This window comes from Zophobas morio, unplaced genomic scaffold (genome assembly GCF_036711695.1).
Source record: "Zophobas morio isolate AGI-343-1 ecotype UQ-CSIRO unplaced genomic scaffold, CSIRO_AGI_Zmor_V1 ptg000058l, whole genome shotgun sequence".
NCBI lineage: Eukaryota > Metazoa > Arthropoda > Insecta > Coleoptera > Tenebrionidae > Zophobas > Zophobas morio.
The window spans coordinates 1130942-1148668 of NW_026972163.1; the positions used below are offsets into that span (position 1 = coordinate 1130942).

The 17727-nt window shown below is 32.9% G+C and overlaps 3 protein-coding genes across 3 annotated transcripts; 1 reads left to right on the forward strand and 2 right to left on the reverse strand.

Moving 5' to 3' along the window:
- Positions 1-187: 187 nt before the first annotated feature.
- LOC135143362 (mitochondrial import receptor subunit TOM20 homolog) lies at positions 188-1087 on the forward strand. Its single transcript, XM_064075218.1, has 2 exons — positions 188-416; positions 484-1087. Exons 1-2 carry the CDS (start codon positions 284-286, stop codon positions 804-806), a joined length of 456 nt encoding a protein of 151 aa, XP_063931288.1. The 5' UTR covers positions 188-283; the 3' UTR covers positions 807-1087.
- A 189-nt stretch (positions 1088-1276) lies between these two features.
- On the reverse strand, positions 1277-5295 carry LOC135143363 (cofilin/actin-depolymerizing factor homolog). The gene is made up of 4 exons (XM_064075219.1): positions 5074-5295; positions 4827-4971; positions 1570-1892; positions 1277-1515 (listed from the first exon to the last, which is right to left on the reverse strand). Exons 2-4 carry the CDS (start codon positions 4827-4829, stop codon positions 1395-1397), a joined length of 447 nt encoding a protein of 148 aa, XP_063931289.1. The 5' UTR covers positions 4830-4971; positions 5074-5295; the 3' UTR covers positions 1277-1394.
- Positions 5296-5909: 614 nt separating this feature from the next.
- LOC135143359 (RNA polymerase-associated protein Rtf1) lies at positions 5910-16199 on the reverse strand. Its single transcript, XM_064075216.1, has 8 exons — positions 15971-16199; positions 15341-15672; positions 14907-15283; positions 14470-14801; positions 6787-6999; positions 6449-6733; positions 6175-6394; positions 5910-6115 (listed from the first exon to the last, which is right to left on the reverse strand). The coding sequence occupies exons 1-8, from the start codon at positions 16040-16042 to the stop codon at positions 6015-6017; spliced, it is 1932 nt and encodes a 643-aa protein (XP_063931286.1). The 5' UTR covers positions 16043-16199; the 3' UTR covers positions 5910-6014.
- Positions 16200-17727: the final 1528 nt, after the last annotated feature.

Here is a 17727-nt window from a genome sequence, read left to right on the forward strand (position 1 = left end):
TAACGACATGAAAAATTAGACGTTATATATGATAATACATAACAATTAATTTATTTTGAAAGCATTCATTGAACTAATTATTTGAAGTAGGTAGTAAAACAACTAACCAATAATATTTCATTGTTGGTCAGATTGTTGTCGAAAGTAACCGATGTTGTTCGAGTCGGGTGATCTGGTAGTTGTCAAAATCGGCTTTCTGTCATTTTTTTTCATTTCTTCATGGTGTGAACGTTATGGGGTGTTGAACATTTTGTGAAGTAAAATCTAAAGTTGAAGGGAAGAAATGGAAATGTTATCGTCAAGGGTAGCTCTCGGAATAGCAGCTGGAGTTTGCGGCACGTTATTTTTAGGATATTGCATATATTTTGATCACCAAAGACACAGCGACCCTGAATTCAAAAAGAAGCTACACGAACGTGAGTACACGAAATGAGATTTAATCATGACGAAAAGGCTTTGATGTCATTCTTTTGTAATTAATAGGACGACGAGCCAAAAAAATGGCAGCATCCTCGACCAAACGCACAACCGTTTTCCCAGACATGAAAGATCACGAAGCTGTCCAAAGATTCTTTTTGCAAGAGATTCAGCTGGGTGAGGAATTGCTCGCAGTCGGTGACTTGGAAAACGGCGTTGATCACATTGGAAATGCTGTGGCTGTTTGCGGACAACCAAATGACTTACTTAACCTCTTACAGCAAACTTTGCAACCACAAGCTTTCCACCTCCTCATTCAAAGACTGCCAGCTGTGGCTCCTCGAATTGTTAAAGCGACTCCTGCTATGCAGGAAGAAGATGTGGAGTAGTTTAAATGCCTTCACTAGTCTCATTTTAGATGGTTTCATTATTACATCAATAAAAATTGTTACGAATTGCAATATACTAGATGAATGTTTTGTATGTTTTTATTTGGTGTAATGATTTTTCTGTAAATAAAACTACGACTGTAACGAACACCCATTGAGAAGGCAGTCGTTACTGATTGCTGCAAATATCAAACTTTTAATCTTGTAGTAGCTCATCTGTTGCAGTCATCGTACGATTTCTTTGTGCAGATTGTGCCTTGAGTAAAGTTTATTTTCAATTATTTCATCTATTACTGTGTGTGTTCCCTGTGATCCCCGCAACTGCAGCCAATTCATATCCAAAAGTATAATCATGTAATTGACACAAAATACTTTCGATGGATGAAAATTATTTTTAATTGATTTACCATTAAATTACACAATGTTTTTACAGTATACACTACAATACAATAGTAATAAAACACTTTGGATACAATTTAAAAATGAAGCTTTATTAAATATTCAAATACTTATATAAATAATACACCTTGGTAGGTCGGTGCGTTGAGTAGACAAGACAGTCGTAACTTAAAGGAGAATAGCAACAGGTTACTGACGGTCAGTGGCTCTGAGCTTTTCTTCCACAGCCTCCTGGCTAGCTTCAGACAGGTCCGTCGCCTGTATGTACTTCTGTACACCTACCAATGATTTCTTAAGAGCATCAAATGAGCTGCAAGAAAATCAACACTTAAATAACGAAAAACAAAAGAAAGGATCAATAAACCTTGAATACAACATCTTCTTCTTAACTTTGGCGGTATCAGGGCACCAGGACATTAAGAACAATTTTTGTTTCTTAGAAGACTCCGATGTGCCTTGACACTGATGCATGTATTCAAAGTCATAGAGACCATAGCGACATTCTCCCGCTCCTCCTGCTTGTAAATTTTGAAGGAATTGGTCGTACTCTTCATCCCGAGCTCCTATTACCTCCACATCAATTTGTCTTTCATCCTTGATGAAAAAGATCACATAGCGATGCTTCTTGTCTTTCTTTATTTCCTCATACGTTGTCTTACACGCATCAGAAACGGTGACACCCGATGCCTAGAAATAAAGAAGAAAACTATTAATGAGGTCCCACAAGTATTTCCCTATTCATGTATTTTTTTTTTTAGTAACTAGTAACAAAAATCTAAAACTTGCTTCAGCAAAAGTTTGCGATCTCGTTAAATTCATCTATAATGATAAACGATAGTTTTACTTTATTTAAATAATGACCATATTCAGTAATTGACACTGACATCTCCTCGTAATTTTTTCTACAACTTGATTTTTGCTTCCTCAACATCCACAACAAAAAAGTGATAAACAGGTTTTTCGGTAAAGCAACTGGTGTTATTTTATAAACAATTTTTTATTTCAAAATGATAGTTCGTTTATTGATGACCTTTCTTTGGCCTACTTAATTTTTACAGCACCTTACTTTCAATGTAAAATTTTTGATATTTTTAAGTTTCCTACTATTTTGGTAATATTTGCAGTGGGGTTGCTAGTTTTAACAATTTTTAATTCTAATAATGAAAAAGGACGATCACCAACTCCGGTCCAAGGCCATATCTCGTTAATCTGTTACCCGGAGTGCCTTAATCCCTCGCCTTAATTCCGACCCAAACTGATAAGAGAACCTATTGTAAGGAAGTTAGAGAATGCCAGACTTCTATGTCCTAAAAAATTTTACTTTTTTCATACAACCATTATGTTGTGCTTTATAACTCCATAAATGCGAATACTGTTCACATAAACAATTATTACAATAATTTTTAAAAACGAATGAATGTGTTTCCGCACTAAACAAGCGTAATTAGAATCGGGTAGATATTTCTCGGAGCGAGTTAATGTCATGCCCAAGGAGCGAAGATGACCGCGGATCGGAGCTAAGGTGTCGGAACGCCCGACCTGGACCGGAGTTAAGATTCTCCGCTAGCAATTTGATAATACAGCTGCCACTAACTATGTTCACTTTTAAAGCCTCGTCCAAGTACTTATGCCCTCAACGAGGTTAAACCCAATACATTATTTTCAATTACAGTTACAATATATAGAATAATCAGAAAATTATACACTATGCTTTTTTAATTAAAAATCTGACATATTACTATGATTAAATAATTTGATTGATATGTATCTACAAGGGGAGAAAGTTTTGTTGCATTTCATGTAACGCTTTTCGACTTGTTGAGAAGCTTCCTAAAAACGCAGCAACACTTTTTTTGCAATTTCTCTTCTATTGATCGGGGTATAATTATATAACGAAATTCAAAGAATACAAAATTGGCACGAATACATCTTTTGGGAAATATTAAGGGCATGAATGTTAACAAACGGTAGAAATGATAACCGACTTCCTTTATTTGTACTTACTCTGAACTAAATTTTGTCAAGATTCGATAACGCTGTTTGTCAGTTAAATATATCTCTATGTCGAGTCTTATCTTAAAAACACAACATCTGCGAATAAAAAAAATCTTCCTGGATTTCGTTTATGACTTTGAAACGGAATCGAGTAATCTTCGATAAATCAGTACTTGAACAGACAAAAACTAATTTCAATAATCCTACAAGCCAAAATAAAAACAATACAGTTTAGTCGAGAGTAATTCAACAATGACATTAACAATAGAACACCTTAAAAGGAGATTTTCTACTGGAATATTTTAACCTTAATCAAACACTGTCCAACTTGCAAATTTTTAGAACAATCTCAGGAACTTAATATTAACTATCAAATGTATTTGATAAAGTTTTTTTTTTAAGTAAAACAAATTATTCGTTCAAACTTATTTCTCATATGTCTAGTCAACGAAGACAATACGTTCTGCATACTACTGGGAAACGGGAGTATTTAAAAACAAACTTCGAGTACAACACGGTGAACCGCGTTCAAAACAACACAATGTTTAGAATATCGTAACGTAAAAGGTACAAATACAATTTGTTTATCGTACTGTGCATATCAATTTTACAGTTAAAAATGAATATGGAACACTATATAAAAAAAAATCTCATTGGGAAATCTATACTTCTAGATGATTTGATTGATTAAAATATAAACTGTACTGGCATTAAAAAACACCAGTCACAAATTGGTAGTAATTTCCAATGAGTTACTATTTACGTTAGATTTTGTGGTAATCCTTATCTTTCCACGTACTAAAAGTGTCCATAATTTCCGGCGAATAATGCTTAACAAAATGGCGCAAATTTTTTGCACAACACAGTATTTTATTGATTTGGCTACGTTATTGCTGTCTAGCAACAACAAAAGAAAAGGGCCGTGAACTTTTGGCGTTAGTCACAGAGTTTGGCGTCGAGATAAGCTTCAATAAACAAAACCATGATACTGGTTGTGATACATTTTTTGTTGTTTTACGTTTTCCAAATTTGGTAAAAAGTTATATTAATGTGCTATTTTTATAGAGGTCACATGGAGCTTATTTTTAGCGTTTCGTAAAGCATGGGACATCACGTTTTACGTCCGCTATAGTTTTATGCAATTTGAGTTAATTAATAAACGGCCCGAAGATATCGGATGTCACGTATCCATATAAATCCGTGAAACCTCCCAGTAGATGAGTGAAACCGGGTGCATTGACAATATTTTATTCCTCATATAACCTTGGCGGTGAAATTGTAAAAGAATGAATCATAACATGCAACTAGGTGGTGAATTAACAAACTTATTAGAAGACTTTGCAGACACGTTGATGCATGCACTTGACGAATTGGTAAATGGGCGAGGCATGCAATTTGGTGGAGTTTTTGCATAAAAATCTCTCCGACCTCCTTCGTTTGGTCGAATTTGGTGTTGGCAATGTGCAAAACCTACGGCCTTTATGAAAAATTGTTATATTTGGCAATGTATGCGAAATCTTTAACATGGCCGCCAGCGCTAAATTAGCGGTGTCAAAATTTTCTAACGGTTGAACAGGCGGATGATGAGAGAAGCGTGCGAATGTAGCATTTTCGGAAAGCACTTACCATTTTGAATTATCTAAGAAGAACAATAATTTTCACAATATTGAACTGCCAGACGTAATGAATTAAAAACGACTGTGCCGTGTGCTGTTACTTCGCTTTGGAGGTCTAGAGCGGACGTTGATCTGCCGGTATGCGAGGAGTGCGCCTGCGTAAGAGAAATTAATTACTACGCCGCCACCAAATTTACTAATAATAACTAAATAAACGCTAATACCTAATTTAATGTAAATCCTGGAAGTTTATTTACCTGTTTTCTTACAAAGCAGCACCAGCTGTTGGTTACTTTCTGCAAGGTTTGGGAGATTCACCAGAATTACTTTTTGTTGCGTACGACGTACGCGCTTTTTCAAACCCGGTGCTTAAATTGCGGCACAACGTTTCAGCAATTTATTTCAAGAGACACTCTGCTTTTCTTGAAATCTTTTAACCTGTGACGTGTCTACAGATTGTTTGACAAGTAAATAGATTTTTTTTTAATTATTCAAGTGAATAAATGAGTCACGGTTTTCGACCAATGTAAAAGCCGGTTTTCTCAAATGCCCATAAATGGTAAAAGGAGGTACTCCAAAATGGCTGCCACTACTTGAATAGTGGCGCCACGCCCCCAAAAATCAATGATTTATCAAAAACATCACCGAAAGCAGCTTTCAAGAAAGGATTGGATGAAAAATTCACCATATTTTATTTTTAGCCTCAGCTGCGTTCTACTATTATAGAAGATAAGCTAACAAAATCATTACCTTAAATGGTCGTTGTAGTGCAGTCTTTCTAACACGCATGAGTCACACTTGGTGCTTATTAATTATTGTAGTAGCACCTTGACAATGACAATAAGCAAACAAAAAGGATTCGCTTTGTTTAGATAAAGCACTATTTACGAAAACAATCACTTTATTATTACTCAAGTGTATTTTGTAGGTACTAATCAACACTTTCTAGAAACAAACCTTGCGTTTTCAAATAACATTAAAATACCTACCTACAAAGGTGCTAAATATATTTTTGACAACTCAGTACTCGCTTAACTCATCGTAATAAAAAATACAAGCGCTTCTAGCCAAAGTCAAAACAAACGATGTTACGTACTTACTTATAAATTATCTATTTTAATAAAAATTAATTAAGTATAATATTGAAAATCTATACTTCATGTTGTTACACATAATAAAGAAAATAAATTAATAAATACTATATGAGTCCTCTTTTCTTCTTGTAATCTTGCAAATTTAAACTTCTTCTGGGAGCTAGATCCTTTGTTACAGTTTTAGGTGTGACGTTAACGCTTGCCACTGCAAAAAACAATACAACGCCACTCAAAAAACAAACAAAAGCAGTTCGATGTAGTTACCCGGCAAAGGAACGTCCAAATCGATTTTAATATCAAAGTCGTGAGCAGAAAATAAATCATCCTGAGTAACTTGAGCTGGTTGTGCTGCAACTTTTGGGTTCTCTACTTCTACAGGCATTTTTTCAGGCTTCTTTTCGGCAACTGTTTCCACCTTCTCTTCAGGCGCTGCTTTAAAATTCATTCTTGGCTTTGTTGATCTCCTGGTGAAAGGATCGTCAATCTAAAAATGTATCATTATTTTATTCATTTAACACCATTAATCTAGATATTAAACCTTTTTGCCTTTATTAGCTTTAACTTCAGCCATAATGGCCTTTTCTGCCTCTTCTACGTTCTTTTTTCGATTTCTGTCATTTATATAAGAAATGCTTGAAATCGTTGACGTCCTCATCTTATCTAATTCTGATGCTCTCTCTTCCAAATCGGAAATTTTTTGCGACAGATCTCTAGCAACTTCTTCGTCTCCTCGTGCCATCGCTGAATCTCTTTCTTTCATCAACTGGGTTTTTCGCATTGCGTAATTATGAGGATTAGACTTAAACCTTTCCTTTTCTCGAATCTGAAAAATATAATTATATGGTTCGTTTCAAACACGTATTTTGGTACTATTACAATTCGTTCAATATCTTGTTCATTGAATTCGTAATTTATAGCTTCTTTAATGTCTGCCTGTTTTTGTTCTACATGTTCTTTCGCTGGTAAAGCATTACCGGCTGCGGTACTAGCTTCTATCCATTTAGAATATTCAATGTCTGTAAATTCTTGATTAGAAACAAATTCCAGTCGGAAAACTCGTTCCTGATTGCCATGACGCACTCGTAAACCCTGCAATTAACAATACAATTGAGGAAAAACTAGAAAAATGTGTTTGTTAAAAATCTAAATTATTCCTTTTTATTAGTTTCTAATACTCGACGGAACAACTACATGAGTAAAAGATTTTATTTTATTGTGTGATTTTTGGTTGGGTTTACTGGTAAAATAAAGGGAACTCATTCAAAAATTTATAGAAGTCAATCAATTGAACTAAGCTGCGCCAAAAGCTAGAGTTCATTTAAAACTTTTTTTAATTGTTATAATAATATTGTTACGAAAGAAAACCATGCGCCGCCTCGGTACGACGCCTATGGGTCTCTAGTGTGTGTTTATTCTGGTATGTACGGCGGTGATGACTCATCGGGCGGGTGACGCGGCGTTCACTGACGAAAACCCTAGAAGCGCAAGTCGCGATGGGCAACCCAAAAAACCGTCGGAGAGGCATTCTCGAACCATCGACAGGAACGTTTAGATTTAAATAGGGGTCACCGTCGGGAACGAGCCGAGTTCAGCGAATGTTAAGAAGAACCAAACAAATCGCACCGGAATTGGTTTGTACATAATCGCTGTGCAGTTAGTCGTGTAAATCCCAGTTATTAAAAAATAAATTATTGAGTTTTACCCACGCCGATTCTAATCACCCGTCCAACGTAACAATATATGTATATACAAGCGTCAGCACCAACTCCAAAAGCAAATTAATATTCGTTTCAAAAAATAAAATAAATACTCTACTCTGTAAAATATTATCTGTTCAAAAATTAAATAACCACTCAATTGGCAACACATTACGAAAACCTAACCGACAACATTATCTAGGGAGAATTTTGGTGCCAAGATGTGCTGTCAAAAAAATTAAGTTAGGATAATTATGGTTTTCATTCAAAACGCGTTGTTTTTATTTATTTTATTTTGACATTTTTGTCATGAAATTTCAAATTTGAAGTTTTTTTTTACTACCAACTTACCAGAGTAAATATAAGTCGTAGAGGAGTTTTATTTGGTATCACTTTAATTTAATACGCGTGGTTTTAACCAACAGTGGTAAATCATATATTTTAAATTTTTAATTTCCTTAGTACGAAATACTGTAACACGCTTGGCAACTTTTTTCTGGGAAAAACAAAACTCATGAGTCATGTTAGCTAAACTTTTAGTGTTTTTATGACCTTGCGCATCAAAATATTGGTTTTTGCTAAACATTGTCAAATAAAAAAAATTGGTCGAAGGTTATTTCGACAGAACTCTCCTCGTCCCTGAAGTACAATAAAACAAATCCAGCTTTTTAAAAAAATTATAAAATTTGATTACATGCAATTTATTTTTTTTATGAGAACCTTTATAAATTAAAATAGAGATAGTGTACAACATTAAAGTTAATGTAAAGAAGCGTGCTGTGTGTACGTTTCAAATGAGTTTTCCCTTAACAAAATTTTGTGATGTCATCAACATGTATCACTTTGGATAGGTGTAGTGTAATACTAATGATAACAGTATTGTATAGTTTCCCCAGTTCTAATTCAGTTTTATGATGTGTAAAGGTTAACTTCCTTACTACTGCCGGTGATGGGATAGTTATAAGTAAGGATTTAACCATTATACTGTATAATAGTAACGGCACGGCAAATTTTCGGGAAAATGGAGTGAGCTGTTCTAGATTTAATGAATAAAATAAATTGACTCATTCATTAATTTTTATGAGTCACCTGTATAATCAATTTAAAAACTTTTTAATGCAACATTTTGGGTAGGATTTATTCGGCAAAATTGTGAGATGGTGTCATAAATTTTTTGACGGGAATAAACAGATATATTTTGATTAAAAATTTACCATGCTCACGATAAGTTTCAAATAAGTATAAAACGTCTGCAAAATTTCAAAGCATTCGGTTGTGCAGTGTCATTCCACTGTCACATGAAAACACTCTTTTAAGCACTGTAACCTAATTTTTTTATTGTTGTCATTTTTGACATTGTAGGCACCCTGACACGCGATGCAACGTGATAAATCATTTAAACTTAAAACCTTCAAACCGTTAAAGTACATAAAGGCATAGATTACATCAACATTTTCAGAATGACAGTCAAATTTACGTCGAAGATTTTCTAGTCGCGACTGTACTTCAATGACTGTTTTTGAAACAAATATTACTACAAAATTGCTTGTAAAATAAACTGGCAGTACATGATTTTACTCAACCTTAATTTTTTACATTTATATCATTGTCATTGCAACTTAATGATCATTAAAATTTCTTAAAAAATATGCGTTCCAATTTAAAAAATATAGGTTTGCGTCGGGACACCGATGCCATAGTTATATACGTCGTATTGTAATGTACTAAATTATGCTTTCTCCTTCTAGCTATAATCAATGACGTTTACAGAATTTCAATTCTCTATCTGGTTTTAAGAGGCCGCGGAGTTTTATCTGGGACATCTATATACAGAATGATCGAAAAATGAAGGACAAAACTCGAGAGTACGTTGTTAAGAAAATTCTGAAGACACAATTCCCAATTTTTAAAAATATTAAACTTCAAGATTGAAAAATTAACTTCGTATGTTTTAATGTGCATTTAATTAACAGTCTAAAATTCCCATAAAAATTGTCACAAATGACATCTGTCAACAGTAAAAAAGAACGTTGTGGATCGTATTCTAGAAAATTATTATAATAACTAATTATTTAACTGTCTATTAGTACAACAGTTCATTAAAGCATATCAGAAATACAAAGTTAATTCTGCAACTTTAATTTTCTCAAAATTTTGGTGCAAGGCTTTTTAAACCATTTTTCTTTCTTCAGAGCCTTCGTAATAACGAACTTTTCCGTCATTTTGGGTTCACTGGATATATAATTTTAAATGGAACGTTAAGTTCATTTTTATTGTATACACATACAATACAAATCAGTTTAACGTTAATTTACGCTGTGTATTTTCGACGTAACTTACAGTATTGTAAATCTTTAATAAATTAGAATAAGTGAAAATATTATACGAAGAATATGTCTAATCATTGCAATCTATCACTTAGGGCTACCATTTACTTTCTGAGAAGGGATTACTCTAAAAACTGTATAATCTACAGATTACGGCGCCAACTTGGGAACATTTTTGGGTAATCATATCACACCTTATTTATAAAATATGTCAAATAATTGTTACGTTGGTACTTTGTTTTCTATAAATTTAGAGAAAAGGACCTGCAAAATCTAATTTAATGTTATATATCATTTTATAACTTACTAATTCTCTGCTGAAGATAAATTTGTGTATGCAGCATATATATCGTTTCGAAAGATCCAGTTAACTTTAACAATGACTTAAAATTACAGCTACTGACAAATAATACAACCGCATAATTTCCTAAAATGCTTGGCATTTCTCCAAGTTGAAGATTTAAGTAGGTAATTCTTTTATATCGTTATTGTGTCCTACAGTTTTATAAATGGTTTTTAAAATTAATTGAGCATCAGTTCAAAATATTCTATGACCCATTTATTACGAAGATGTAGAAATCAATTCAAGCCATATTTTTACAATATAACTTTTGTAACTTTTTAAGAATAAGATCAGCTTGAAGGTGTCCATATAAAAAACGCAATTTCTATAAATATCAAACTGGACTTTTTAACGACTCCTACTTTATGTTTGTTTCAATAAATAAATGTAATAGTGTCCTTGTATGATTATTATTAACTTACGAATTTTTGCTAGAGGAATGGCTAAGTATATTAAGATTTGTTTTCTAATTATTTTAATCCCTTTAAATGTGAATTTGTGTATGCCATTGTTCATGCTTTACTTGTTAACTGCTGCGCAGCATTTGATAATTCACCATGTTACTTTTAAATTATTTCACCTTTAGTGTGATATTTGTGCATACCCAACAAATAAAGAAGGCCACTTTTTAAAACATGCACCATTCGCTTCCAAAATGAACGTGACAACACTGCCTAAAATTAAGAATTAGACAAAGAGAAACGTACAATCTGAACTCTTTTAGTTACTTATTTCATTGAGATGGCACTTCTCTTTTTTTATGGGATTATACTCAATTTTAACAACTCATAATGGCAAATTGCTAGTTTCAGCTTTTCTCGAGGTTTCGTAACTCAGAGTCCTCCGTTTCCGTCGGTTCTTTGTCTGTTGGTGATTTTATCAGACAAATAATTTCAAGAAACCGATTGTAGGTGTATTAGTTCTCTCCTCTGTATTGAGGAGACAAAATCAAATTATTTTTTTTAACAGATATGAACAACCGAATTGTTTCGCTATACAGGGTGTCTCAGAAATAAGTACATTAATTTTAATCAGTTATAGAGCTCATCGAACTCAACAACTTTTTTTAATAGAGTTTTGTCAAGAACTTTTTAATTATCAAGTTAAAAATTGTTAAACTTTTATCCCAATTAAGGTTACCCGCCCATGACTCCTCAGTCACCCATGGACACTAATAATTATAATTAATAATTTATGGTCAAAAACAGTTACTAGGATACGTATTTTCCTAACCTTGTCAACATGACAAACATTTAGAGAGAAATTGAAAATGCTGCACCCTAATGGCGTCCGGAATTTCATCGGCCCAAATGTGGGTGTTGATTACACCTTTCCTCGTGTAACCGGCTTCATCAGTTGATGATATACAAGAGAGATACAAAATTTGCTTGTTCGTTTATTTTTCTATTAACCCACTCACAAAAGTTTTGCCTACGTGGTAAGTCTGCTGGTTTCAATAACTGAACTTTCTGGTCTTGAAAAGGGTACAGTTGTTCTCTGAGTATCCTCCAAATACTACTCTCCGAAACATCACACTAGACTCTTCAAAACAGCCTCTTCGATATTAGCAATTCTATTACTACGTAACTTACCCCGATCCTGAGAAGCAAGTTTAAAAGATCCGTACTCTCTAAGATGCTGCAACGTTCTTAAAAGTGCGCACATTTGGCAGACGACGATTTGGGAGGCTCTCTGAAGAAATTCTTTGGGCGCGAGCGCCGTTTCCCCGAGCTTCACCGTACGTTAAAACGATATCGGTGCATTCCAAATTTGAAAACAAAGTCATTTCAACACATTTCGTCTATAAATTAGAAATCTGTGCCAAACAAACTCTCAAGGGACAACGTTTAATAACATACACTTGACGTAAAAATGATTGTCAGTGTCAAAACCGTTGCTAGGATACCTTCCTCATTGTTGTAGTGTTGTTATTATTTAAGTTATTATTTAAGGTGAACATAGACAGCTCGTGAATATATGGGTGGGAAAATTCGAAATTCGACTTGAATTTTCGAAAAAATGCTAGATAAAAAAATTGTTCCGTTTGACGAGTTCTGTTACTGGTTAAAATTAATGTACTTATTTCTGAGACACCCTGTATAAACATAAAAGTCGAAATTAAGCACGTACTAACAATATATTGTTCCTGTTGGTTATCTACTTTAAATATACAGGATGATTGGGCCCAAATGTACGATTTTGACCATATATTAATTCACTACTTAGTGTTGAGTACATGAAATCAATAGATCTGCATTACTTAAAATAATTTAGGAAGAATCATCTCTCAATTCATAGTTCTATTCATTTTTTTTTTCGTACAAAAAACTTAAAAATTGTTTAGAATGCGCCTCACAACAATAGCTAATTTTTCACACTTTTTAATCGATTTATCTGAATCAATGTTTTGTTTTTTGTAAATGAACATCAAATTAGCGTAAGAAATTTTTTAATGATTTTTTTCCAACTTGAATTTGTGAATTTAATAATGTAGGTACCGTTGAGTAAGTACGCTATTTTATGAAGCACTCATATTTTTTTAAATTATTTATATAGGATGTCTCTCTGTTACTTGATTTAATCAAAAATACTGTATCTCATTTTTCTAAAATTCGGAGATTAATGTAAAGTTATTAGTATATATTACACTTTACCTATCCAAACTGATACACTTTTTCCTAGTAAAAAGTTGATGGGTCATCACACAGTTTTAATAAGGAAAACTGTTTGAAATATGCGTACAATATACTTATTTATCTATAGAATAATTCACACCAATTTTTATTTATACTTACACGAGTTACCACAAAAAATAAATAAACACATCCAATTTTATCATTTATCTAAGACTCTGGATTTGTTTGATTGCAAGTTTGTCTAAACAACTTTAGACTTTTTTTTAACACATCAATTCATAACAAAAGTGTTAGTTTATATTCAGGTATAGTATAAAAGCTTGATAATTAGTAACGAATTTTAAACATCTGTCAAAATAACAATAATGTAGTTTTGTCACTTTTGTCGAAAATAGTAGATAATTCCAGAACATGATGTTATTTCTACTAGTATGATATAACCTTTAAATCATTAAGAAAAATTTTTTAATACGTCTGATAATGATCCATTAGCATGCTAAATACTAAAACGATCATTCCATTCCATTCCATTTCAAAATGGTTAGCGCTTAATCAAACATTGAAATACATCTTAATCAACATTTTTTCAGGTTGCCAGTAGCCAGCCCAAAAAAATATAAAATAACAGCAAAGTTTTAATTCGTAATCTTACTTTACCGATTGTTAAAAAATAGGAAAACAATACGATTTATCACAATAGCCCAAAATCGCTGACCCATAATTTGAAAATACAGAAGGGCAATCTTCTTAAAAACAATTTACAATTTAAAGTTATTAAAAAAAAATTCTCTTATTCAGACGCAAAATCTCCTAATTACTCTACACCATCTTCGCTTTTTTCCTTCCCGAGAGGTAACTAAAAGGAATACCGTCATGGGGTAATTTTTACAACTGCAGATATTGGAAAATTGCTATCTGTAAAGTGTTTTTCGGACTTTTGGACAAAAAATATGGGGAAACTTGAACGTAATGATACATAAAAACTTTTTTTTTAATAAAATGTACCAACTCAAATAATATTGTCACTGTCAACCGCATTAAATAAATAAAAAAAAAAACAAGCACGGGAGTGTAAGCAATTTTTTTTTTCGAGTAGACAGAAATGAGCTGAACTTCATATCATTCTATGAAAATTCTTCCAAAATTTCATAATTTTAATATTAAATAAATCTACTTTAAATGTGCAGTGTAATATCTTGTTTTATCCTTGATTTAATAATAATCGATCTCTATTTCTAATTTCAACTCAAACTGGTTGTTCAAGAACTTTGCTATAATTAAATATAGGTCATTGTGTTACTTATTATTACATTAACGTAATTAAAGTCCCTGGTTGTTCTAAAAAATAATTTTGAGCAAAGAAAAAACCATGGCTTACCCAGATATTGAACAACTTCCTTGAAACTACCCGTAATTTAGGGATTACAGAATACTAACTAGAATTTATTTATTCCTTGTCTTAAAAAATGTCTCTTTTTTGGACTTACTTATTTGGGCGCTATTTCCTTATTTTTACAAACTGATTACATAACTAAAAAGTAAAAAAAAAAAATTACCTTATTTGTTCTTGTGTTGCCCAAATTGTAGATTTTGGCTGTTTCGTAAACATTTATCACTTCTGCCACTCTATATACCGGCATGTTATTATGTTGACCTATACCAATTTTAACGTAACATCCCTTAACAATACGATCAAAAAATGGCATATGTACAAATCTTTCAAGTTTATGTCTTGATAAACGAATATTATTTAGATCAACTCTTGTAGGTATATAAGCAGGTTTATCTTCTTCTTCTTGTTCATTATCACTTGAACTAGAACTTGAAGAAGAACGAGATCTTGTAGATCCCGCAGACTGTCTTGGTGCTTGAGGCGAACTTTTACCTCCTGAAAAATCCTAAATTTACAAAACAAAGCGACATTATCTAAAAACAAATAATGCAATGGTATTAACAGTGACCACTTCAAGACAAATTTTTGACAAAAAATTACCTTCACTTTCACTATCATCTGAATAAATATCTGAAGCTTTCAATTTTACAGCGTTTTTGTTTGAGGAATGAACAGCGTCTTCCTCCTCTTTTTTTCTTTGTTCTTCTTTCCGTTTCTCCTCTGCTTCTTCCCTTTTTAGTTTATCCTCTCTCCTGGCCTTCAGTTCTGCCATTGCATTAACTCGTTTATCAACCCGTCCACGATTCTCTTCAATATTTTTCTTTCGTTCTTTGCTGCGTTCCTTATGATCTATTGAACTAAAGTCAGTCTGAAGTTTACTATGATCTTTATCTTTCTCTTTATCCTTATGTTTGTGTGGTTTTTCTTTTGCTCTTTCAGCTTTCTTTGCCTGTCTCAGTTTTTTTTCAATTTCAAACCTACAATTAGGAGAATGTTATGATTCTTGACAAACGTGTAATGAAAAATTGACATACCTTGTTTTCATTAATTCTCTTTGTTCAATCCTCTTAAAAATTTCTGTTTCTCTTTCCTTTTCTGTCAAACTTGCTAGCCGAGCTCTATCTTCTTCATCTCCCATGAGCTGATCATCGTAACCATCATTATATTCTTCGTCTGATATTGATGAATCAGACACCTCTCCTTCTTCTGGTTCAGAATTCTTGCCGTCATCTTTCTTTTCCACTTCTGAGTCAGATGAATCTCTTTTTTGTTTTTTATTATTTCTATCGCTGTCCGAGTCAGAATCAGAATTGGATTTTGGCGACTTCTTTTTTCTATTTTTTTTCTTGGCCAAATTTAAAAATTCCTGGCATAAAATGAACATAAACAATTAAAGTATTAATTCCTACTTATCATGATAAACTGATTAACGCCTATTTCAATAGTTTAGAGTTAGCAACTGAAATTTTGGTTAATGATACAAGAAAGATCCTTTATTGCTTATTCAATTGTAGGTGTTAATTTTTCAGATATATCTATGTATCCATAGGCATTTGATGAAAAAAAACACACTTTTATCGATTTAATGTGCAAGAAATTTATGGATGAAAATTGAAAGTGTCGCTTATAGGTTAGGATTTTTTCGTTACGCTAATAATACTTACGGAGTCTAAATCACTAGTTGAATCGTTGCTAGAATCACTGTCAATTAATGCTTGATTTTTTCGCTTTCCCATCTTCGAATTTTAATATGATTTAATAATGTTTGGACTCACTGACTCAACGCAACAAAACAACCACCGCCACCACCATTGCTATTCCTTACTCCTTTTCCTTTGCCACTTCCCAGGGTTCCTTGTCCTTGCTTCGCGCATGGTGGGAGAAAACCGCTACCGCCTGTTATTTTAAATTCCGAAGTCATAAATAAACTTTTTATCAACCCATCATTCACAGAAGAATAATTTTGTTACCTCATGCTTTTTATAGTTTATGTTTTTTACACCTTCATGTTAAATGCAGATCCGTAATAAATTCAATTTATTTCAAACATCATTTTTGGATTTTTGCCGAACGTATGCAACCAGCATTTCAGTGTAATAAAACGATGTGTAGTCCATAGTACGGTCACAGATTACGGATACCGGTAAAGTTTGTCTATAATTCTATAGGAATTTTATGGACTCCCAAAATTAATTCTTTTTACAGCTCTGCCGTCAATTTTATTGTACAGCTAAAGAGCCTGTCAGGGGAAAGCCGATGTTCACTGCCCCCAAGTTCGCCCCGCGTCGGGCAGTCTGGCAGGGAGGTAGAAATTTCTTGAAAAAGCTGCGGTTCGAAAAGGACTGTAACTAAAACGAGCAGGCGCGGATACAGGATTTCGTTTAGGGACAGGGGGGCAATTTTTGTGCGATTTTACCTATCTCCCAGAAATTCGTTCTAAACAAAAAAAAAATATAAAATTTAATAATCATACACTCTTGGAGATTGGAGTCATAGAAAAATAACTTGGAGTTTACTGCAAGATTCATCCAGTCCACAGTCTTATCTACCCACAGGAAACACCTAAATAATTCAACATTTTATTTTATTATGAAAGTTTTTGTAATCAATTAATTTAACTATTCTGTTTGGTCTTAAAACAGTACTTTCATCGTTTTCTGAAGCGTGACAAATACCACGTGCGTATCAGATATTTTCACCGTTTTCATACTTTTGCTCATTTCTGTACACTTTTGTCTTTTTTAAGTAAAGTTGAAAGCATTTACACATCGAAGGCAGTAAAATTTCAAATGAGTTCGTCGCGTAAAGGATACTGTACCGTACATTTAACTGCACAATTTTGATTTTTTTTTACAATAACTCATATGTGTGAGATTAAAAATAAGGGTGGATAGTGAGCTATAGATACATGTTGTCATTCTGCACAGTACTTATTTAGGTGAGATTTCCACAATAATAAGATAATTTACTTATCATATCACACATAGACCCTACATCAGTTACGATTTATTGATAAATTTTTCTGTTAACTAACAAATAATAGGGATAAATTAATAAAATACAGGTAGGTCCAGAAGCATATTATTTTGCACATTTTAAATTTATTCAGTAAAACTTTGAGATATTCCACATTTTTTTTTAATAAATCGAAAATTTCACAACAATCAGTCCAGTGGTTTCAGAAATTTCTTTCTATAAAAAATCACTAACAGAATATAGACGAAAGACGACATACCAATGAAAATGAGGCCTACTTTTTCATATTCTAATAAGAGCTAAACGTCGAGAAAATAAGAAAGTGGTCATTTGTCAGATGGATCTTATTACAATTAAAGTACTTTATTATATAACACAGAACTTTAATTAAAATAGTTTCGTAAAGCTATCATTACGCTTGGAAATAAAAAGGGGTTTATTTTAT

Excerpts from the sequence above, each read along its gene's own strand:
- LOC135143362 (XM_064075218.1), top strand. The coding sequence starts at position 284 with ATGGAAATGTTATCGTCAAGGGTAGCTCTCGGAATAGCAGCTGGAGTT. Across the intron at positions 417-483 it reads CAAAAAGAAGCTACACGAAC|GACGACGAGCCAAAAAAATG; the intron begins GTGAGTACACGA and ends TGTAATTAATAG.
- LOC135143363 (XM_064075219.1), bottom strand. Across the intron at positions 1,516-1,569 it reads AAGAAGATGTTGTATTCAAG|CTCATTTGATGCTCTTAAGA; the intron begins GTTTATTGATCC and ends ATTTTCTTGCAG.
- LOC135143359 (XM_064075216.1), bottom strand. The coding sequence starts at position 16,042 with ATGGGAAAGCGAAAAAATCAAGCATTAATTGACAGTGATTCTAGCAAC. Across the intron at positions 14,802-14,906 it reads AGATGATAGTGAAAGTGAAG|GAGGTAAAAGTTCGCCTCAA; the intron begins GTAATTTTTTGT and ends AGGATTTTTCAG. Across the intron at positions 6,116-6,174 it reads TTTGGACGTTCCTTTGCCGG|TGGCAAGCGTTAACGTCACA; the intron begins GTAACTACATCG and ends TGTTTTTTGCAG.